The following is a 21,305-nucleotide window of genomic DNA, read 5'->3' on the forward strand; positions in this document are numbered from 1 at the left end:
CATGTGAGATAGTTAAGGGGAAAGTCTCTAGTGAACATATTTTTTTTCTTGAATTTCCTTCTCATCTGCTGTTGAACCAAATTTGCAATTTACATTTTAAAGTGAACAGAGTTTGAAATGTTTTTAATGGGAGAAACTATTGAGAGGTAAGGATTCAGACAAGGAAAACAGTATATAGAGGTTAAAGGAAAGTTCTTCAGTTAAGCTCTAAAAATTCCGAACAGACTTAGGTTTTCATCTATCACACTTACTATACAATCCGCCTCATTTAGAAATGCTTGAAGTTATCCATCTACCACCAGCACAGTCACTTTGTTCAAGAACAGAACATTTGAGACTAGCCAATAGTGAAATCTTCTGGGTTCAGGGTAGACATTTTTAGTAGTGGATATACCACAGCCTGTTTCAAGGCTAGTGTGACCACCCCTCTCTCAAGAAGCAATTGACTACATAATCAGCGGTTCCCCTCCTCCAGCACATTTAAGTAGCCAGGAAGGGCAAGGGTCATAGTGGGTAGTTGGCCTTAATGAACTGAAATATATCCCAAACAGCTGCACAAGTCAGCACACTGGTACCTTCTAACTCTGTCACTGCTAATGCAGAGTTGGCCAGCAGGGCCGGAATTAGGGAGGGGCAGAGGGGGCTGCAAATTGGGTATGGAGTCCATTGTATTCTATGGGACCATAAGACAGAATGGCCCATAAGGGGGCATCATTTTTTAATTTTGCCCCCCTCAAAAAACATTTAGATCCGGTCCTGTTGGCCGATACAGAGGAGAAAGAGTTCATCTGCAAAGAGTTGAGCAAAATGGTAACAGTGGAGCACCAAGCAGTCCCCTCCTCCCAAAGGCCAGATCCTAACAAGCCTCTGACCACCTGTAATGGCTCCACTGTATTGTTTCTTTGCCACCAGCTCTGTCATGGTATACACTTTAAAACAGATTAACAATAAGATGTGTATTTTTAAATTCAACCATCAATATTAAGTAGTTGCTTATGGTGAATATGAAATAAATGTTAACACAATGATTTTTTAAAAAAAAACAGAACTGCTGCCTCGGAAGAACATCCAAATTCTTCTACACAAATTCCATGGTGTTGTTTGATTTTTTTTTAAACAGAGCTCCTAAGCCAGTTCTTGTATTGCTGCACTATTTCCAGATGTGCCATTGGTGGGTTTGTAAATATAATAAAAGCAAATTATATGTTAAATTATTGCATAATAAAATAAAACATGTGTAGAATAGAAATAGAAGCAAAATAAACACCGCATCTATAGACATTAGCTCCTCTTTCAAATTTAACACAGGAAATATGACAGCAGGTATTACCTAATATTCCCCATCTGCTTGCATATGTATGAGCAAGGTATAAAGTTTTATTAGGTTTTTTTATTAAATTCATAATGCTGTTCCAACCTGTCTCCAACTGCCAAATTTGTCAATTGTGCCAAAATACATGAAATAAAAAATACACTAATGTGAAACCTTTAGCTTTTTAGTGGGTTATATTGATTCTCCTAGTTCACTTAATCATAGGCAATGCGAATCCCAGATCTGGTTACTTCTGAGTAAGTAAGTGAATTCTGTGAGACTTCTGCACAAAAATGTTTAGAATTGCAATAATTTTGGTGCTCTTGGCTTTTAAAGGTTTATTGTACACACAATTGCATCAAGAATTCTTTCAGTGAAACTTTGGCATGAGTTCACATTAAATCTGGCATAATAAAGTAATAGAACACTAATATTTTATGACCTAGGTATTTGGCCAAATACAGCATGTTAGATATAAATTTCTACTGCACAATGAACAATGGAAGCTTTTGTTTTCACAGTTTGTGACAGAAATTTAAAAGCTCCACGGCCTTGTTATCGAAATCTCTATGTAACTATGTGGCTTTAAAAGTATTTTATGCTCACAGCAAAATTCACAACATATATGTAAATTAAATCAAGCAATCTTTTAAAAGAGCATGCACAAAAAGAAGCTATAGAATATATACCAGCACAAAAACACAAGAATCCTGCTTAAACTGAATAAAAGACAACCCATTTTCACTCCTATCCTATGCATACATATCGAGGGATGGGCATGAACTGGGAATTAGTGAAAACCCAAACTGAACCTTGCCTGCTTCAAGGCTCATGAGCTGAGGTTCTTCAGCCATATGTTTGCTGAACAAATATCTGAGCTTTTGGGCATGGCTTGGAGTGGCTCAGAAAGTGAAACGAAAAAGTTGAAAGGCAATGCTGCCTGCCAATAACAGTTCCCTTCCCATTGCTTGTAATGGGAGGGGTGATGTATATAAGCATTGGACACATGTGCATTCTCTTTGTTGGGAGGGTGTGGTGGTTTAGGATGGAGCAGGTGTACTGGTGCATGAAAGAGCTTTGCTGCTGGGTGTGGTGGTGGTGGTGGGTTGCTTAGCTAACCTACTCAGTCAGGGGCTACGGGGCTTAGCTTTGCCCTGTGTTCCGCTGTGTCATTATTCAGTTCTTGTTTGTTTGTTTGGTGAAAAGAGTGGGAAAATCTGGACTGAATTCCACTTTCACATAGGGGATGAACTAAAAGAAATTACAGGACTGCCCACTGGAAAAAATGGGAGAGGCTTGAAGGCCCATGGGAGATAATGGGAGCAAGGAATGACAAATGACTTGCATGAGCTCCGGTGAAATACACTGCAGCACAGAAAAGTTGCAAAGAAAATGCTGAGTAGATTTTCCATTAAGGTCTCTGGGCCCAGACAGACTGCTTAGGGTAGAATGACTGACCTTGGGAGTAGCAGAAGTGTTCTAGGAATGGAATGACAGGGTGAAGAGGAATGACAGCCCCTAGGAACAGGCTCAGAGTTCTATGACTGGAATGACAAACTGCACAGAGGAATGACAGCTCTTTGGACTACCAAAGTGTTCCAGGGAAATTGAGATTGAATTCCTCTTTCACATAGCAAGAATATTGATTTGGTGGCGTTTGCTGCTGTCAGCTTTCTCTTCTCTTTTGATTTTACTCCTCCCCCTCCTTTAGGTTGCATTGGAGTGATTGTTCTTTGAGTGTTTTTGTTTTGGGGCTGTTTCTCTGTGGGGGGGGGCTTCAACTTAGTTACTGCCTGGGTGTCTTACTTCTCTTCATTTCAAGCACCACCCCTGTTCTCCGGGGGGGAGGGGGAGTGCCTGCCTGGTTCAAGCGTTACTGAGTAGGGTGCCTTCCCTTGACTGTTCTCCATTTCAAACCTAACCCCACTTCATCTTTGAGTCTGATCATTGTGGGTGCTTGCCTGATTCCAGAGTTAGTGCCTGGGTCTCTTACTCTTCTCCATGTCATACCTCATCCCACTTCTCCTTTGGGGCTCCTTGGGTGCCTGCCTGGATGGAGGGCCCAGGCAGACACAGCCACCTGCTCTCTGGATGGCTCCCAGGCCCTGGGCAGTTATCACATTGCCCATAGGGGGAGGGTGGGCCTAGGGAGGCAAAACCCTTTATGCTGTGGATGGGTCCTGGACCCCAGGCAGGGGGGTTGGCCCTGCCCAATTATCATGTTGCTCATATGACCAGCTGCACAGTGATGGAGGGTTGGCCCCATCCAGTTATCATGTTGCCCATAGGGGGGTGGGCCTGGGGTCAGCACTACCTATTACACTGTGAGTGACTCCTGGGTCCTGGGAAGGGTGAAAAGGTTGGGCTGCCCAGCTGTCATTGTGTCAATGAGCAACAAAAAGATAGGGAACTGGATATTGGCTCTGAGGCTTTCGCAACATATTTTGCAGATAAAATCTTGACTCTCCATCAGCACCTCCCAGCCACAGTTGATACAGTATGTGAACTGGAAGTCCCTTGGCCACTGGATGGTCCAACACTGGACCGCTTCAATCAACTCACATTGGAGGATGTAGACAGGATCCTGGCTGTGGTGAAGCCTACCACCTGCCCCCTGGGCCCCTTTCCATCCTGGCTTGTGAAAACTTGCCAGGATGATATCAGGGGCTCTCTGGATGATATTGTTAGCCTGTCCCTGAGAAGTGGGACATTCCCAGATATGTTAAAGGAGGCTGTAATTTGGCCACTTCTGAAAAACCTTCCCTAGATCCTAGAGCTAACTACTGCCCAGTTTCAAACCTGCTGTTCCCGGAAAAGGTGGTTGAGAAAGTGGCAGCAGAGCAGCTGCAGGTTTTCCTGGATGAAACATTTGCCCTGGACCCATTCCAGTCCGGTTTCCGCCCAGGCCATGGGATGGAGATGGTATTAGTTGCCCTCACAGATGACCTAAGAAGGTATCTGGACCAAGGCAAGTCAGCGCTGCTGATTCTTCTTGACCTATCAGCAGCATTTGACACAGTCAACTACGACCTCTTGACCCACCGACTTGCCATTGCCAGGGTTCGGGAGGTAGGCTTGCAATGGTTTTCATCCTTCCTCCGGGAACAGGGACAAAGGCGAGCAGACCTCCCTGCAGCACCCACTTATATGTGGAGTGCCGCAGGGAGCTATTCTCTTGCCCATATTATTTAACCTCTATATGCGCCCCCATGCCCAGATTGCCCAAGGTTTTGGACTGGGCTGTCACCAGTATGCTGATGACACCCAGCTCTATCTGTTGATGGATGGCAGACCATCTTCCGCTCCTGAACTGCTGTCCGAGACATTACGAGCCGTGGCTGGATGATTACAGCAGAGTAGACTGAAGTTAAATCCAACTAAGACAGAGGTCCTGTACCTGAATCGAGGGGGGGGGGGTTCGTGCATCCAGCTCCCAGCCCCGGGCGGTGCCGTTCTGGTACCAACAGGTGACGAGTCTGAGGGTGATTCTGGACGCCTCCCTCTCCTTGGAGGCCCAGATCACAGTGGCTGCTGGGTCTGCTTTTTCCCATCTATGGCAGATCAGGCAGCTAGCACCATACGTACCCCCCAAGACTGGGCTACAGTGACCCATGCAATGGTGACTTTCAGGCTGGACTACTGTAACTCGCTCTACGCTGGCCTACCCCTGAAACTGATCCGGAAACTGCAGCAGGTGCAGAATGCGACAGCTCGCCTGCTGACTGCATCACCTGTACAGGTGAGCATACGGCTGGCGCTCCATGACCTGCACTGGCTGCCTATAGAGTACCGGATCCATTTCAAGGCCCTTTTGACTTTTAAGGCCCTGCGTGGCCTAGGACCAACATACCTACAGAACCGTCTCCTCCCATATATACCATGGAGGTTGCTTCGTTCGGCCTCCCAAGATCTTCTGATAGTCCCCAGCCCAAGAGATGCCTGTCTTGCCTCTATCAGGGCCAGGACTTTCTCAGTCCTGGCCCCGACCTGATGGAATCAGCTCCTTATGGAGATCCGGGCCCTACCTGGCTTGCTGGCCTTTTATAGGGGCTGCAAAACGAAGCTGTTCCACCAGGTCTTTGGATGAGGCAGTGGCATCTATTTATTGATCGGTTGGCCTCCCCCCTACTGCTCTGCTGCACTACTGTACTGTGATGCTGTATTGCGGTACTATTTTGTGCTATACCACTTTGCTGTCATGCCATCTTGCTGAATCATCTTGCTGCACTTTAATGAATGTTGTAATTGGTTTTATTATGATTTTATTTTTATTTGCTGTACTCCGCTCTGAACCTCCAATGGGGGAATGGGTGGAATATAAATAAACTAATAATAATAATAATAATAATAATAATAGGGTGGGCCCAGGGAGAAGCAGCCACCGGCAAACCTGTGGGTAAGTCCCAGGTGGGAGGGTTGGGCTTGCCCAGTTATCATGTTGGCTGTAAGGTGGGGGGGGGGGGTTCAGGGAGACACAATCACCCACTCTGCAGGTTGCTCCCAGGCTCCAGGAAGAGTGGGAGAGTTGGGTATGCCCAATTATAACATTGCCTATATAGCCAGCCATACGGTGAGGGAGGGTGGGCCCAGGAAGACAGAGTCTGGGGAAGCCTCCCAAACCCTGGGCAGGAGTGTTTGCCCTGCCAAGCAGTTGCCATGTCAGTAGTGGGTTGTCCAGAATAAACAGCCACCTGTAAGCATGCAGGTAGCTCCTGGGTCCCAGGTGGGAGGTTTGGCCCCGCTCGGTAATCACTTTGACAGTCTGCAGATGGAGGGAGGGTGGGACCAGGTAGAAGCAAGCACCCGAGGTGTGCAGATGGCTCCTGGGCCCAGGCAGGGTGATCACATTTTCAGTTGGATGGAGGGTGGTCTGTTCTATGCACTTCTGAACCGCATCTGACATTTCTCCAACAAGCACTTTCTTGGGGGCACCTTGTTTGGGGTTCTGTAACTTGGACCCCCAAAGTCTAATCTTCACCAAACATGGTGGGCAGGTAGAAGAGAGTCAGCTGGAGATGCCCCGTGATTTTGGAGCCTCTAGGACCCTGGGAGAAGCTCCTGTGCAAACCGGTTCATGAAACTGGTGCTAATCGCACTTCCGCAGGATTAGAACTCTATTGACTGGCTACATCTTACTGGAATTTGAATGAATATCTGAAAGAACCCTATGGAGACTACTTCCCAAAGCCAATTGATTATAAATCAATGCATTCCTTTGTATTGATAAATCAATGCATTCCTTTTTATTATTTCTCTCCTTGTAGAAACTGTGATCTAAGTGTGCACATCTCACTTGCTGAGGCAATGTTGCAATCAAATTTGCTTTACCTTGAACATTAAATACCAACCTCTTCCCTGACTGGTTTTGCTTTCTTTCATCTACTGACATTCTTGGTTAATTACTTCTAAATTCAATTCATATTAATTTGGCTAAACTGCAAAACGCTGTATTTGCCCCTGCCATGAAGCAACTTGACAGTTGGGAGAAGACGATTTTCATCAGGAAAATGGAGCAGGAGTAAATGGTTAAATATTCCCTTCCCTACTACTGTGCTGATCAAACTGGCAACCCCCACAGTGCTATATTAAAAAGAAAACAATGGTAAATTCAACCATGAGCATGCTGTCCAACCTTCCGTTTTCCCTTTATTTGTTCAAGGGATGAACAAGAGGTCGTCATTAAGGACCAGTTCAAAAAGTTATAATTACTGATTACTGCATACACAGGCTTAGCAAGAAGAGAAACTCTGCTCATTTGCATCACCCAGAAAAAGCAAGTCTACCGTCTCCAGTAGAAAGTATACAACTCCACAAAAAAGAGAGTGATCTGTGAATAACCCACATAACCAGCAACAGAGCTCCTGAATATTCACAGCTACACTAGAGCAATGGAAGACTGTGTTACTTAGCACAGACTTGAGTCCCTGCTTCAAAGTCCCTACCCTCAGAACTGTAACACTCTCTCCTGAGCTAAAAATGCTTAGTTTCATCATTTAAAAAAAAAAAAACCTCTCTTTTTTAGTTTTTTTCAGCATTCCTTACAAAAATGTCCACTTACTATTTCACATTGGTTGCATTCAGATGTTATGATGAGCTGCAAATAAACTCCAACTAGACACACATGAAGTTTGTTGCTATCCCCATACATGCCCTTTGCTCCTCCAACCTCCATATTAGTGTGCAGTCTTTGAACAATTCTCAGCTTGATCAAACTCCCATTTGCCATGATGTCCCAAGGCAAGCTCCTTGGTGAACATGTGTTTGTTTAGTTCACACATGATTCTAAACAGGGATTTGAAGCGGGTGAGGTGAAGGGCACAGTGAGCACAGCGCCAACTGTTTCTGTGCCCAGAGTTTAATAGCACCTTGATGCCATTCCCTCATCCTCAGAATGAAGCATTATTGTGCAGTCAAATCTGGTCATGTAAAACTGTCACAATCTGTTTAACTACTGGGTGGGACAGTTCATGTGACTAATCCAAGAAGGAGAATGAAGCCCAGTCAAAGATACAAATGATGCTGAAGAACCAGCATACAATGAATGAAATAATCCCTGCACAACCGATAGGCTTGGATCTACAATTTGTGAACATGTGGGACAGATTTTAGCTGACAGCCATTCCATTCCCTACATCAAGGAATGCCCCACAAAAGCAGATTTTAACAGTCTATAGGTAAGAACTGTGACATTTTGATTAAGAAAATCAAATCTAGAAATTCCGAAATCTTTTTGGAAACTGTGATATCGTATCAGGAGGGAAAAAATCTTTAACATACTTAAAACTAGAATAAAGCTATAGATTATATTCCCCTGTGTGGGGAAGGACACATTTTTCTAATGTTCAGTTATACAGACCTTAAGAACCTTATTTTTTTCAGGACAAATATACAAAATATTTGTGTCATGTCAAACAAATCAACGCTAGTTCTTGTTACTAGCACCCATCTTCATTATTAGCACGAAACAGTTATCATCTCAACCCATCTCCAACTGGATTAACTAGATAGCACATTTATAAACTGTGCATATTTGTCCATTAAAATTATGAAAAACAGCTTAAAGCACATAATAAAAGCATTGTTTTCAGATCCCCCACACTACACATGTGTACATATAGTTTTTTTTAAAAAAATAAATGCACAACCAATACAATATTATACCTTGTTTCTAAAAGGAGGAGAGGCTGCACTTTGCAAATTTGGTTAATTGTTCAGGAAGCTTTTGAGTTTTATCATTGGGCTCTAATCCTTTTAGACTGAAGAATGTGTACAAACTTCTCTAATTGCTCATAGAAAGATTCTTTGTATTGCAGCTATGGGAGCCAAGCTTGCTCTGCTTAATTCTGTGTGACCTTTTAAGCCACTATAAGCTAATATAGAAGAGCTTCATCCGCTTGTATAATGGTTTTCTTAAAACAAAAACACAGAGTATTGAGACATAAGCCAAGGCATTTTGCAAAAACAAATAAACAAACAAAACATATGCAAGAGGTACCGAAGTCTATTATGAATGCATTTAGGTGTGCCTGAGCAACCAGCTTCAGGCATTAGTTATAAAGATGCTTTACTGACCTGCAGTGGTCTCTGTTTATCACTGCTTTTGGGAGACTTCAGCCCACTTGTCTGTTGCTGTAAAAGCAGCTGCCTTGCTGCCTGCAATGCCTGAAAGTAAAGACAATATTAAAAGAATTTTTTTAAAAAAATGTTTCATTGAAAATGTTATTTCTTATAACTTACCTAATGTTACTCAAGCAAAAACTGATCTTCAAAGATTCGCAAAGAAGGCATGAGACTTCACATATTCTTTAAACTCCCCCAGAAAAATCTACAGAAGCTACTTATGGTAGAGTTCATTAAAAAAAAGTATATATGTGCAACAAATCCTCAAGGAAATAGCATTAATTTGTATAAAGTGCTTGAAGAGGAAAAATCATAAACTGCATCAATAGCCTCATCTCCACAAGGAACTTGTCTTTTAAGTGTTTAGCTAAAATGCTCACACCCTGGTAAATCACCATCCAATTTGCATTTTCATATTACAATTTTTAAGCAAAAGAAGTAGACTTCAAGTGTTACCGGAAGCTGTAATTAAATTTGACAAATCAACATCAGATTATCTTGAAAAAATGAATTAATTATATTCATTGAAGATTAAAAACACTTTTTTTTGTACTTACAATTCACAGGCAAACCTCTCGTTTGACAAAATAAAGTGAAATTTTAATGCCAAATAAAATTAAGTGGCTTTCATTTGCATTCTTAGTAAACTCTAAGAACAAAGAAATCACTACTTAGCCAATCAGGTTTGCTCCTGTGGATGATAGCACTGCAATCAAAATAAAGCATTTTCATCATCTTTTCAGCAGAAAATACAACTAAGTCCTAGAAATGTACATGTGAGGCCAATTACTAGAAAAGTGTTCACTTTAAAACGCTGTCTATACAAGGGGAACAAGTAATGCAAAGCAAAGTTTTTAAAAGAACCCCCCTCCCCCCAAAAAAAACAAACCTATGTAACATTCTTCAGGTTTTTTTTCCCTGTGAGTTTCAACACTGTACTCTGAAAATACACACACACAAGCACACATATCGTACAAGTATCATGAGAGGCTGTTCCATACCAAGAAACATTTTTTGATCAGCATTCACCCCAAAATCGCCACCAATCTAACAGAGAAAGGTACAATTTTGATTAGACTCAAATGAGCTCATTTTTAAGGTAGTTTCCAGTATCCATGACAACAGTTGCTTTGACAAGATGTGCATATGGCATTACACTGCCAGCTGGTGTGAACAATGTTTGAACTTCTGCATTGAGATGCTGAGCAAACAGAAAAAGTTGCCACGTCTTAACCCTCAGGGAAAGCAGTCATCCCCTGATCAATTATGAAAAGACAGAGAGGGCTGCTACAGTCTGGCTCCACACAGGTTTTCAGGAAGGAAAGAAAAGGCAGGCAGACAAAGCGAACCAAAGTAAACAAACTGCATGCACTATCACCAGTTCCAAAGAGCACCGACTTGTCTGTCCATAAAAGGCTCTGGTACAAGACTGCAGAACATACTTTCAACACTGTCACACACATATCCCCAAACAATCTTCATATTGTGTCTGCAGATTTCTGTTACAGATCAGAGTGAGCCTTACACAGGCAGAGCATTCTGAAGGCAAGGAATGACAGCTAGTTGCTTTCAAAAAGCAAGCACAATAGGATTTTAAGTGAGGATCTCTTGGGCAGAAGCTTGCTAAGAAAAGGGCCTCATTTATCAGAAACTGAGGAGCAATTATGCCTTAGATAATTGGCTTTGTTTATTAAATGAATATCATTTTGGAACACGGTGGCATACAGCTAAAACAGGAAAGGGGCAGTGGTACTGTGAGCAGGAAAGCATTTATGGAGTGAGGTGGCAGAGGAGTATGGGGCTACTGCTGCGCCTCAGATACCTCCCTGCTTTGGTCCTACTCAGGCCTTTTTTTGCAGCAGGAACTCACTCCTTTGCATATTAGGCCACACACCCTTGATGTAGCCAATCCTCCTGGAGCTTACAGTAAGCCCTGTAAGAAGAGCCCTGTAAACTCTTGGAGGATTGGCTGCATCAGGGGTGTGTGGCCTAATATACAAAGGAGTTTCTGCTACAAAAAAAGCTCTGGTCCCACTTAAGCATAATAAGGGCTCCTTGAAATTAATCATTTGACATTAATGACTGGACGAACAGCTTTCTCTTTCCCCCTTCATATCCTGCTTCTCATTCCCTAGGTTAATTTAATTACATAGGCAATGATATTAGCTACAGTTAGTTAGAGTAAATCAGATTCTCTGGTAGCCTCCTGAAACTAGAGATTTCCAAATTCTGGAATGTGAGGGAAGCATGTGTATTTTAAGTCATTATCAACATCAATGGACGTGAAACTAAACCATGGTTAATGCTGACAATAGAAAGTAGGGAGGGAGGAACAAATTAATTTTGGAATGGGGAGGAAGCATGCCTGAAAGTATCATCTGATTGGCTCCCTACCAACAGAATATGCAAATGTTATATCAGCATTGACATCCAATAAATTAAAATGATAAAGTCTGTGAGTTATTTCCAAATTGCAATTCCCTCCCTCCCCTATATTTTTGAAAGAATTAATCTTTTGGGTACACAACAAACATCATCCTTCTAGGTGTATTTTACTTGAGCAGCAGATAAGAGCAGCATGGACTCCCCATAGTGAAGTCAACTGCTATTTAATTGCTCAAGATATGGCTGGCACATCTGTACAACGTCCTTGTTACAATAGCATTATTTCAAACTGTTATGGAGGAAGACACATTTCATAAAAAGGAAAGAGGAACATTATGACACATGCCTGCATGAAAGGCAGTGATACTTAAATTATCTTGTTCTACAGAAATTGTAATTATAAGTATAGCCTTAAGCTTCAAGGTATAGCGACTTAGAAATGGTGATAACCTAAACTTCAGTTAATATATCATGGCAGTATAGATCATAAGTAAGCAAAAGACACTCAAAAACAACAGGGCACAATTTCAAAAGGTTCTGATATAAATCACAAGGAAACACTGTTTATTATGCCATCTATTATAGCATTTTCTGCAGGTTTTATATTTCAGAGCAAAGTCTCTTAAACAATTGAAAATGTTTTTTGATTCTACATTATATGTGCAGAAACTATTAGGCTCTGGTAAGGCTTGATAATTTATTTGTTTCTCATTGAAATGATTGATTCTAAAAGATGTACTAATTCTACCATATGACGTGAAAGAATTAATTCCATATAACATTCATTAAAATTCTACAAATTTATACAGACTCTTTGCTCTAGAAAACTAACTAGAATGAATGACATCTCCTAATCAAAATTATTTTGAATTGTTAAATGAGCAACAGGTTAAAGGGTTGTGAGGGGGTCAAATATATATCCAGATTCCAATAACATTTGTTAGAGATTAACATGAGAAAGGGTGGCGTATAAATGTTTTAATACAATAAATAAATAAAGTAGGCAGGCAGTTTATGTTTAACAAAGTAAACTAATTCATTAAAAGTGTAGAGAAGTAAGAGATGAAAAACTATAGAGAATTCAGATCTATAGTAAAAATAATGGCAATCTGATTTTAGAATAAGTTATATTAGAATTTGGGCCATATGGTTTACAAAGTCACTGTCATAAAATATTCATGAGCTAACATTACATTTTTCTTTTGTACTTGTCCAAAATTAAGAAAAATAAAAATACAAAATAAAAATACATTCAATTATTTTAAAGTTTTACAAAGCTAAGGATATCATTGTTTATTTAAGCTGTACAAAAATTTAGAAGCCAGTGAGATTTATTTGGAAGGGTGGGATTTGCACTTTAGAATACCTAATAACTGCTTTACAGACTTTAAGCAATTTAGCGGTACTAGTGGCTAGTAAATAATGTACATAAATTGTATTCCACTTTTTAAAAATGAGTTTTTCCCTCTCTTTCCTCTACTTTTTTTTAAAAAAAAAACAGATATCACTCATACTGTTCCATTAAAAACAGGAATGTTTAACCTATCAGCCTGTTGCATTTTAGATGTTAAAATGAAAATGACATCTATGGCCATTAATATCTTCAATGTATAAACAGCACAGCGTGACACATTCTTGAGAGCTGAAGGCTACAAAATCTCTCTGAAACATAAATAACAAAGCACTCAGAATCATATTTGATGTTGATATTCATCTCTGCTGCCTGTGCTTCTTATGAAAATAGATGCAGTCCAAATGGATCTCCTATAATTGGTTTCAGATAGCGGGGTCAGAAGAAATACGATACAAGAAACCATTACAAGGAACAGGCGAAACAAGAATGTTTATACAAGCACTACCCTGTTAAACTGACAATGGGCGTATACTTTGCAGATAACCAGAAAGGGGTGGGGGGAGGACTTGTCTCAAGAGATTATTTTTCTTCACCATTTTGTTAACAGGATATTTTAACTTTTACTACGTAATGTAAAACCAAGCTTTCTTTTAGCAAGATGTAAGCATTAACTCCAATACCATTCAGTTAACAGTGTCCAGAACACTATCGACATTAATGTGAGTGGAAAATTGCCCAGAAGCCAACTTTAATTTCCACAGAGGGGATTCTTTTTTTGTGGGGGCGGGGGTGGGGGAGAAGAGCAAATTAGTTACATGAATATAAAACATGTAGTTGTCTTATAGTGAGCCAGACCATAACTCCTTCTAGTCCATGGTGGTCTGCTCTGCCTGGCAGTGGCTCTCCAGGGTCTCAGATGGATGTCACTTCCAGCAACTACTGTCTCAGATCATTTATCTGGAGATGATGGGGTTCAAAGCTGAGACATTATGCATGCAAAATCTGTATTGTCACACTGAGTTACAATCCCATTTCTGTAAAAGAAAGTTGAAATTGAAGTTACAAAGGTCAGATTCCATCAAGAAGCTAGGATATTTAACAGTGCAATCCTAAAAACTTTGTTGGTCTTAAAGGTGCTACTGGACTCCAACTTTGTTCTAATCCTAAAAAACTGTTTCCTGGGCATGTTCCCATTGAATAGACCTGAGTATGATTTTGAGCAGACCTGCTTAAAAGGTACTGCTTAGCCCCCTACAACAAAGACTCAAATAGTTTGTATTATCAATTAGAAAGGGCACAAATTCCAAAATATGACAATGTGATTGAATAGAATAATCATGGAGGGAATGGATTTTAAAAAAGGAACGTCTTTTCTTAATAAAGAAATTAATAAACAGAGTGAACTTCCAGCAAAGAAATAGTAAGGTAAGCCAAAAAGGAATTTGAAGAGAAAAACGATGAGCGCAAGGAAACTTTGATGACAAAGAGCCACCCCCCAAGCAGGAAAGCATTGAAGAAAAAGATATGGAACCAGAGAGGTTAAGTGGAGCATCTGTGCCAAGGTCAGGGCAGAAAACTCTTACTATCTCATAGGACTCTGAAGTTAACAACAAAAGTCACCTAACTAGCAACTTTTAAATTAAAAAGATAACCGTTTAGGGGGTTTTTTTAATTATTTTTTTAAAAGCCTTAAGAACAAAAACTACAAAAAGCCAGAAAGCATGTACAAGAGCAGAGGGAAGGAGGAGGAGAGAAGGCTTTCTCTCGATTGGCTGAGAACTCCTTTGATTTGCTGAGGACTCCTCCCTATCTTCCTCTGGGAAGGAAACACCCACTAATGGGAAAAAATGATGTCCTGTCACAGTAGGCCGGATACAGAGAAAGACAGATAGGGAGGGAATGTGAGACACAGAGAGAGATTGAAGTTAATGTTATCGGAAAGAGAGTGTTGTTCTGAAAGGTATCGCTAAAGGCCTCTGAAGAGAAACTCACTGGGGCAAGTCCTGACTAGGTCTGTGAGTTCCAGGTTGGCGGGAAATCCCTGGAGATTCTGTGGTGGAGTTTGTGGAAGGCATAGGAGTTAGAGCTTCAGAGTGGGATCTGCCAGTCACAGGTTCTTGCTGTGGAAGCTGACTGGGTGATTTCAGACCAGTCACACACTTCCAACCTCACCTACCTCACAGGGTTGTGGCGCATGTCAAAGGAGAGGAGATTGATGTAAGCTTCTTTGTCCCCTTGCCACTGTGGAGATAAACTGTCCTTTCCCTATGTGGAGGCTGCAAGGAGGGGGGAGGGCAATGGAAAGCTGAAGTCAGAGGGGCAGATAATGAGGAGATAGGGCTGCCAACTCCAAGTTAGTAAATTTCTGGAAATTTAAGGGGTGGAGCCTGGAGAGGTGGGATTTGAGGAGCGGTGGGACCTCAGACAGGTACAATGTCATACATGCCACCCTCCAAACCAGCCATTTCCTCCTAGAGAACCACTGTTGCCAATCTCTAGATCATTCAGAATTCCAACTGTTCTTCAGATGATAGAGATCAACTCCCCTTGAGTTGGTGATGGGGGAGAGTGAATGCCTTCACTTGGGTGGGTGGGAAGATAGCAAGGGTGTGGGGCACTCACCCAGTGCCTCCTTCTAGACCCCGTTGTATTTTTCTTCAGGGGTCTTATCCCTAGTATTTTTATAAAGCTCTACCAAAGATTCCCCAAGTTTGCAGACTATACCGATCAGAATGTGAAGAAATTAAAAGAATCTTGTAAAAGAGTGAGGAGATGCAAATTTTATGTTAGGGATTATTGGAAAAAGAACCAAAGCTAGGCCAGTTATGGGTTATGCTTTTTCATAAACCCATTATGTAGCCACATTTGGAATAACATGTGAAGTTGTAGCTGCTCTATCTCAGAAAGGATATGGAAAAGAGCTACTAAATGACAACAGAAATGTCCCAGGATTTATAGTTCTAGATGCTGGGAGAGGCTTCCAAATTAGAACAAAGATGTCTAATGGAGAGCGTAATAGAGCTTTATAAAACACTAGGAATAAGGCCTGTTGTGAAGAAAAATACAACGGGCTCTAGAAAGAGGCTCTGGGCGAGTCCCCCACACCCTTGCTGTATTTCCATCCACCCAAGTGAAGGCATTCACTCCCCCACTCCACACCTCCAGGGAAGCTGATCTCTGCCATCTGGAGAGCACTTGCTATTCTGAGTGATCTCCAGCCCACACCTGGAGATTAGCAACTGGTCCCCCAAGAGGAAATGGGTGATTTGGAGGGTGGTGTCTATGGCACTGTACCTGTCTGAGGTCCTGCCCCTCCTCAAACCTACCCTATCCAGGCTCCACCCCTGAAAGCATCAGAAATTTCCCAACCTGGAGTTGGCAACTGTTAAGTCACATTGACTGTCAAGGGGGGGCTGCTGCTGAACAGAAGCAAGCAGCCAGGCCTAGTTAAGACATGTCAGTCAGGTAGCATCAAGTCACCCAGAGGGTGCTGCCAGGCCTAGGGTAGCCAACCTCCAGGTGGAGCCTGAAGATCTTCTGGGATAACGAGTGAACTCCAGACAACAGATCTCTCTCCCCCTGGAGGAAATAACTGCTGAGGAGGGTGGACTCCATGGCATTATATTCAGCTGAGGGCTCTCTCTTTACTGACAAACACAACCTTGGTTGCCTAGCATCAGCCTCTGGCTAGCAGCTTCCCCAGAGGGCCAATCCTCATCTATCCTGGGGCGAGGCTGAGGGGAGGGAGGAGGGAGGGACAAGAAACCTGCCATAGCTTCTAAGAAAATGCTCCCAGCAGGGCCAGTCCTTGCTGCCTAGTCACATTAGCAATTTCATTCCCTGTCTCTTCACCATTTCCCTGCTGCTGCTGCTGCTGCTTACTTTCACTTCCAAATGCCACAGAGAGTGGCAACAGCAGGCAGGAGAGAGGAATGGGCCCAGCCAATGGCATGCAAGTTCTCTTGAGTGGGTGGCTGATGGGCCAATCACTGATGGAGTGCACACCACAGCAAATGGGAATGCCAGATTTGGCCAATTCCATTAGGGATTGTTATCTACTAGTAATAGTAATAAGGCCCATTGTGAAGAGAAATACAATGGGTGCTAGAAATTTGCTGCGGGTGAGTGTCATGGCCTTGGGGGGAGGCTGAGGAGGGGAGGGAAAGATAGAGGAAGGCAAGGTATGTTGAGAAGGCGGTTGTTGGGAAGGGAAATGGAGAAAGTGGGGAAATGTAGGGTAAGTTATCCGAGAAGGGGGGTAGATTGAGAAAGAAGGCATGGGGGGCAAAAGAGATGGGGGTAGATTGCTTTCCATCTCCTCCCCCCTCTCTGTAGCCTCCACCTAGGAAAAGGACAGTCTTTCTCCACAGTGGGGAACCAAAGTACCTTACATTATTCTCCTCTCCCCCTTTTGGTCTGAGGAACAACCCCGTGAGCAGGTTACGCTGAAAGTCTATGATTGGTCCAAAATCATTCAGTCAGCTTCCACAGCAAGAAGCTGGGTCTGGCAGACCCTGCTCTGAAGTACCATGTCACACCAACAGTCATAGGAGGGTGACCTTAGCATGGTATAATGACTCAGAGTGCACAATTTTCTCCAGGGAACAGATATCTGCCATCTGGAGAGCAGCTGTAGTTCTGAGTGAACTCCATCCCTCACCTGGAGATTGGGAACAATGGTTCTGCAGGAGAAAATGGCTAGTTTGGAGGGTGTCTATGGCATTGTACCTGTCTGAGGTCCCACCTCCTCAAACCCCACCCTCTCCAGGCTCCACCTGGTCTAGTTAAGTGCCAGTCAGATTGCATCAAATTACATTGCCTCAGTCTTCAGCCAATGGAACGCTACAGACCTTGAGTGGTGGTTGACAGGCCAATGGTTGATAGAGTGCAGACCACAGCCAATGAGAAAGCTTTAGAAAGGATGATGATGCATGGTACAGTGAAAGCAAATAGATATTTTTATCTCATGTACTAAATACAATGCAATCTTAAGCAGAGTCACATCTTTCTAAGTCCATCGAAATCAATAGTTTTAGAATGCCATTCTGCTTCAGACTGCACTTCAAATCTCATAGTTTCTCAGTTAAGTTGATTGCATGTAGATTCAGGACAGCCAAAAGATGTACACATAAAGATATACCTGAATGATACATGATTAACAGACGGACTTTGAAAGTCATAAGATGTTATGTTGGTCAGTAGCTTTAATAGCTTGAAAAAGAGATTGAAAAATTCATGGAGGATATAAAATAACCAACAGCTACTGGAAACAGTTAAATGGAACTTCTGGGTTTAGAGGCAGTATACCTTTGAATACCACCTGTCTTTGGCCTCTATTTGAAGACTTTCCAGTGACACTATGCTTGTCTTTTTGTTTTTATCCAGAAGGGCATTTAGGTCAAGATATAACAACTTTATAATTTTTTTTTTAAAAAAATATTCAACTATACCAGAAACAAGAATGCAGCAAAAGAAGCAGGAAACTCTTCACACTAAGCAAATTGTATAAAGAACATAAAGTAAGCTGTATAAAGAATACTAAATAAAAATAGGGAAAATGTCATTCTTGGGCAATGGTATGACAAAAGGGATTAAAGTTCAGTTAATATTCATACCAATTTCAATGCAGGTACATTTAGATATCACTTACCTAAATGCAAAATGACAGGCATGGAACAAACTCCCCCCCCCCCCAATCCCTTTACACACAAACATCCTAACTTCACACCCTTGCTAATGGATCTCACTTGGCTCTGTCTACCCTAAAAAGAGATCTTTGGGACATAAGGCTGCCAGGTCTGTGTAGGAAAATACCTGGAGACTTTGGGGGTGGATCCAGGAGAGGGCGGGATTTGGGGAGCAGCCTCAGCATGGTACAATGCCATAGAGTCCACCCTTCAAAGCAGCCATTTTCTCCAGGGGAGCTGATTTCTGCCAGCTGGAGATCAGTTGTTAAAGCAGGAGATCTCCAGGCTGGCAACCCTATGGGACATCAAGGAGAAAACATCAGCTTAGCCAACTGAAGCAGTGGCATGAAAAATAATTTAAATGTTGCACATACTACTAAAGAAACAAAATAAGAAAGCAAGTTATCACAATATTTTTATGCAAATAATGAAAACACACAAGAATTTGAATAATATATACAGTTTATTTAGTATTAAATGTATAAACCCACCTATCCTAGATCACAAGTTCCCAGGACATATTTTACAAAAGTAAACTCTGGATTACAATAAAACTGGCAAATTAAAGCAATAATTATAAATCTAAACATTTCTTATTACAGCTACTACAATCATTTGACCACAACAACCTTAATTTATCTTCTCTCTTTTGAGCAGGCCTTGAATTCAGCAGGCGCTCACAGGAGCACAGCTCCTGAACCTTTCTGACGGTTCCCTTTCCTCCTCCCCACCTTGTCCATTGAATAGTAGGTACAGCTGCATAACAATCCCTGGATGAGCTCCATCTGCTTTTGAGTGACCAGAAGTCACTGAGGGAGAAATCCTAAAACAGTCTACTCAGAAACACTTATTCTTAGGAATGTGTTCTTAGTCACTACTGATGAAGATATTGCAAACCAATTTACAGATTTTCTCCCAAACCAATCCAACCATTTTTATTTTTATTGTGGCTATTAAACTATACAGACTTCAACGGAATGTATGTGTACATGTGTTCACTGTAAACGTCTTGATTTAATCTCTGTCACAAGCTCTACAATAATGTTTAAAATATATAAATATTAAAATATTTAAAATAGAAAATAAGCAAATTTTGGCAACCACTAGAACACTGATTATGCAATAGGGTTAAAAGAAAGTTTCTAAATAAAATTTCACAATATAGTAAAAATCTATTCCTCAAAACCTGCCCATCAAACTCTCTCTTGCTTATGAATGGTTGCTCCAAGTTAAGATGCAAGAAGAGACTGTGAAAGAAAGTTGGATCCGATGGCTAAAGGACTTTGGGTTTAATATTGAATTAGCAGAATGGGATAAATTATGGAAACAGAACTTGAAACTAATAAGATCTGCGGATCATAAGGAAAATCTATATAAAATGGTATACAGGTGGTATCTCACACCAGACAGACTGGCCAAAATTTATCCCAATTACTCTAACAAATGCTGGAAATGCAGGAAAATCAAAGGTTCTTTGTTCCATATATGGTGGCAGTGCAAACGAGCCAAAAAATTTTGGATACAAATTAATATTTGGTCACAAAAAATCTTAAAAATAGAAATTATTCATACGCCCGAGTTATACCTTTTAAATATTTGCAGACAAAATATCCCCCAAACAAAGCTGAAGATATTGTTGTATATAGTCACTGTAGCGAGAATTTTGTATGCTAAGCACTGGAAAATTGACAAGGTACCGGGTAGAGAGGAATTTATATCTAAACTGCTAGAAGCAGCCGAATCAGATCTATTGTCCACAAAGTTGAGAGATGGTAATGCTCAAAAATGTCAGGAGGAATGGGACCCAGTTTATAGTTGGGTTAAAAGCAATGGTTTTGATATGGAGTAATAGAATCTTAACTGATCCTCTTCACTTCTTGGGTGAATGGTGATTGTTTTTGTTTAAGCTGTCTTGGATATCTGTATGTATGTTTGATATTTCTTGTTATGTCTATCTCTATGTTAATAAATTTAAATATCACTGAGAAAAAACAAACAAACTCTCTCTTGCTACCTTTGCCAAATGATAACACTTTTAATACACATGTAACTGTAATCTGATAATGAACTATTGTAGCAAAGATCATGTATTCTATACTGCAGTCAAAATACGTATTTAAGAAGTCTGCATATTTGTCTAGAAATTCTGAAGACTCATCATTCATTTTCTATGTGCAGAATTTGGAGTTATCCCACTGAAGGGCATTGAAAGGCAATTACCTTATAGAATAAGCTGACTGGTAAATAACTTTAAAAACCCAGTGTTCTTGAAGGAGGTAAATAAATACAATATTCTTCTATATAGCTTATGTGAAAATAAATAATACAGTACAGCAGGGGTGTCAAATGTTTGGCCTGCGGGCCAGAACCAGACTGCTCAAGGCTTTAATTAGGCCCATGGTGCTCTTTCTCCCCCCTCCTGTCCTCACCCTTTAAAGCTCCAAGGCTGCTGAAGTTCCCAACTCCTTCTTCCTTGTCTTTTTTTTTTAATAAAATATAAAGATTACTTTCTTCCTTGACTTTGGAGGCTGAAGCAGGAAGCAATTCTGGGCTTGCAAAGCTGCAAAGAAAATGTGGAATGGATTTTTCATTAAGGTCTCTATGCCCAGATGGACTATTTGTCTATCTGTGAACAGTCCTTAATGGAAAATCCATTTCAAGTTTTTCTTGCAGCTTTGTCAGTGCTGCAATGTATTTTAATGGAGTGGAGCTCAGTTTCACTTTTCAGTGTTTATATGGCCAGTTAGAAGCTGTTCCTTGCTGGAGTTGTGTGATCTTGCAAATAAAGGGTTGATGCTTTGAGCCAGCATGCCTCTGCTGAATGGACCTTAGAACTGGTGCCTAGTGAGTCCTCTAACTTGGGAACCCACAGTCAAAGGGGGATATTGCACTGAAGAGCCATTGCCAATCTGAGTAGACCCGAGTGCAGGGGGAGAAGCTTGCAATG

At 41.4% G+C, this 21,305-nt stretch overlaps 1 protein-coding gene across 8 annotated transcripts in view; it reads right to left on the bottom strand.

The window, feature by feature from the left end:
* FOXP2 (forkhead box P2) overlaps positions 1-21,305 on the bottom strand; it is a 919,977-nt gene that overhangs the window by 262,352 nt on the left and 636,320 nt on the right. For 7 of the 8 annotated variants that reach the window (XM_060244871.1, XM_060244870.1, XM_060244872.1 and 4 more), the window contains one exon: positions 8,885-8,974. The exons of the other annotated variant lie outside the window; for it this stretch is intronic. In XM_060244871.1, the coding sequence (XP_060100854.1) occupies positions 8,885-8,974 (90 nt within the window). The remainder of the gene's footprint in view (positions 1-8,884; positions 8,975-21,305) is intronic. 8 annotated transcript variants of the gene reach the window in all.

The sequence above is a fragment of the Heteronotia binoei genome, chromosome 8 (genome assembly GCF_032191835.1).
Source record: "Heteronotia binoei isolate CCM8104 ecotype False Entrance Well chromosome 8, APGP_CSIRO_Hbin_v1, whole genome shotgun sequence".
Classification (NCBI taxonomy): Eukaryota; Metazoa; Chordata; class Lepidosauria; order Squamata; family Gekkonidae; genus Heteronotia; species Heteronotia binoei.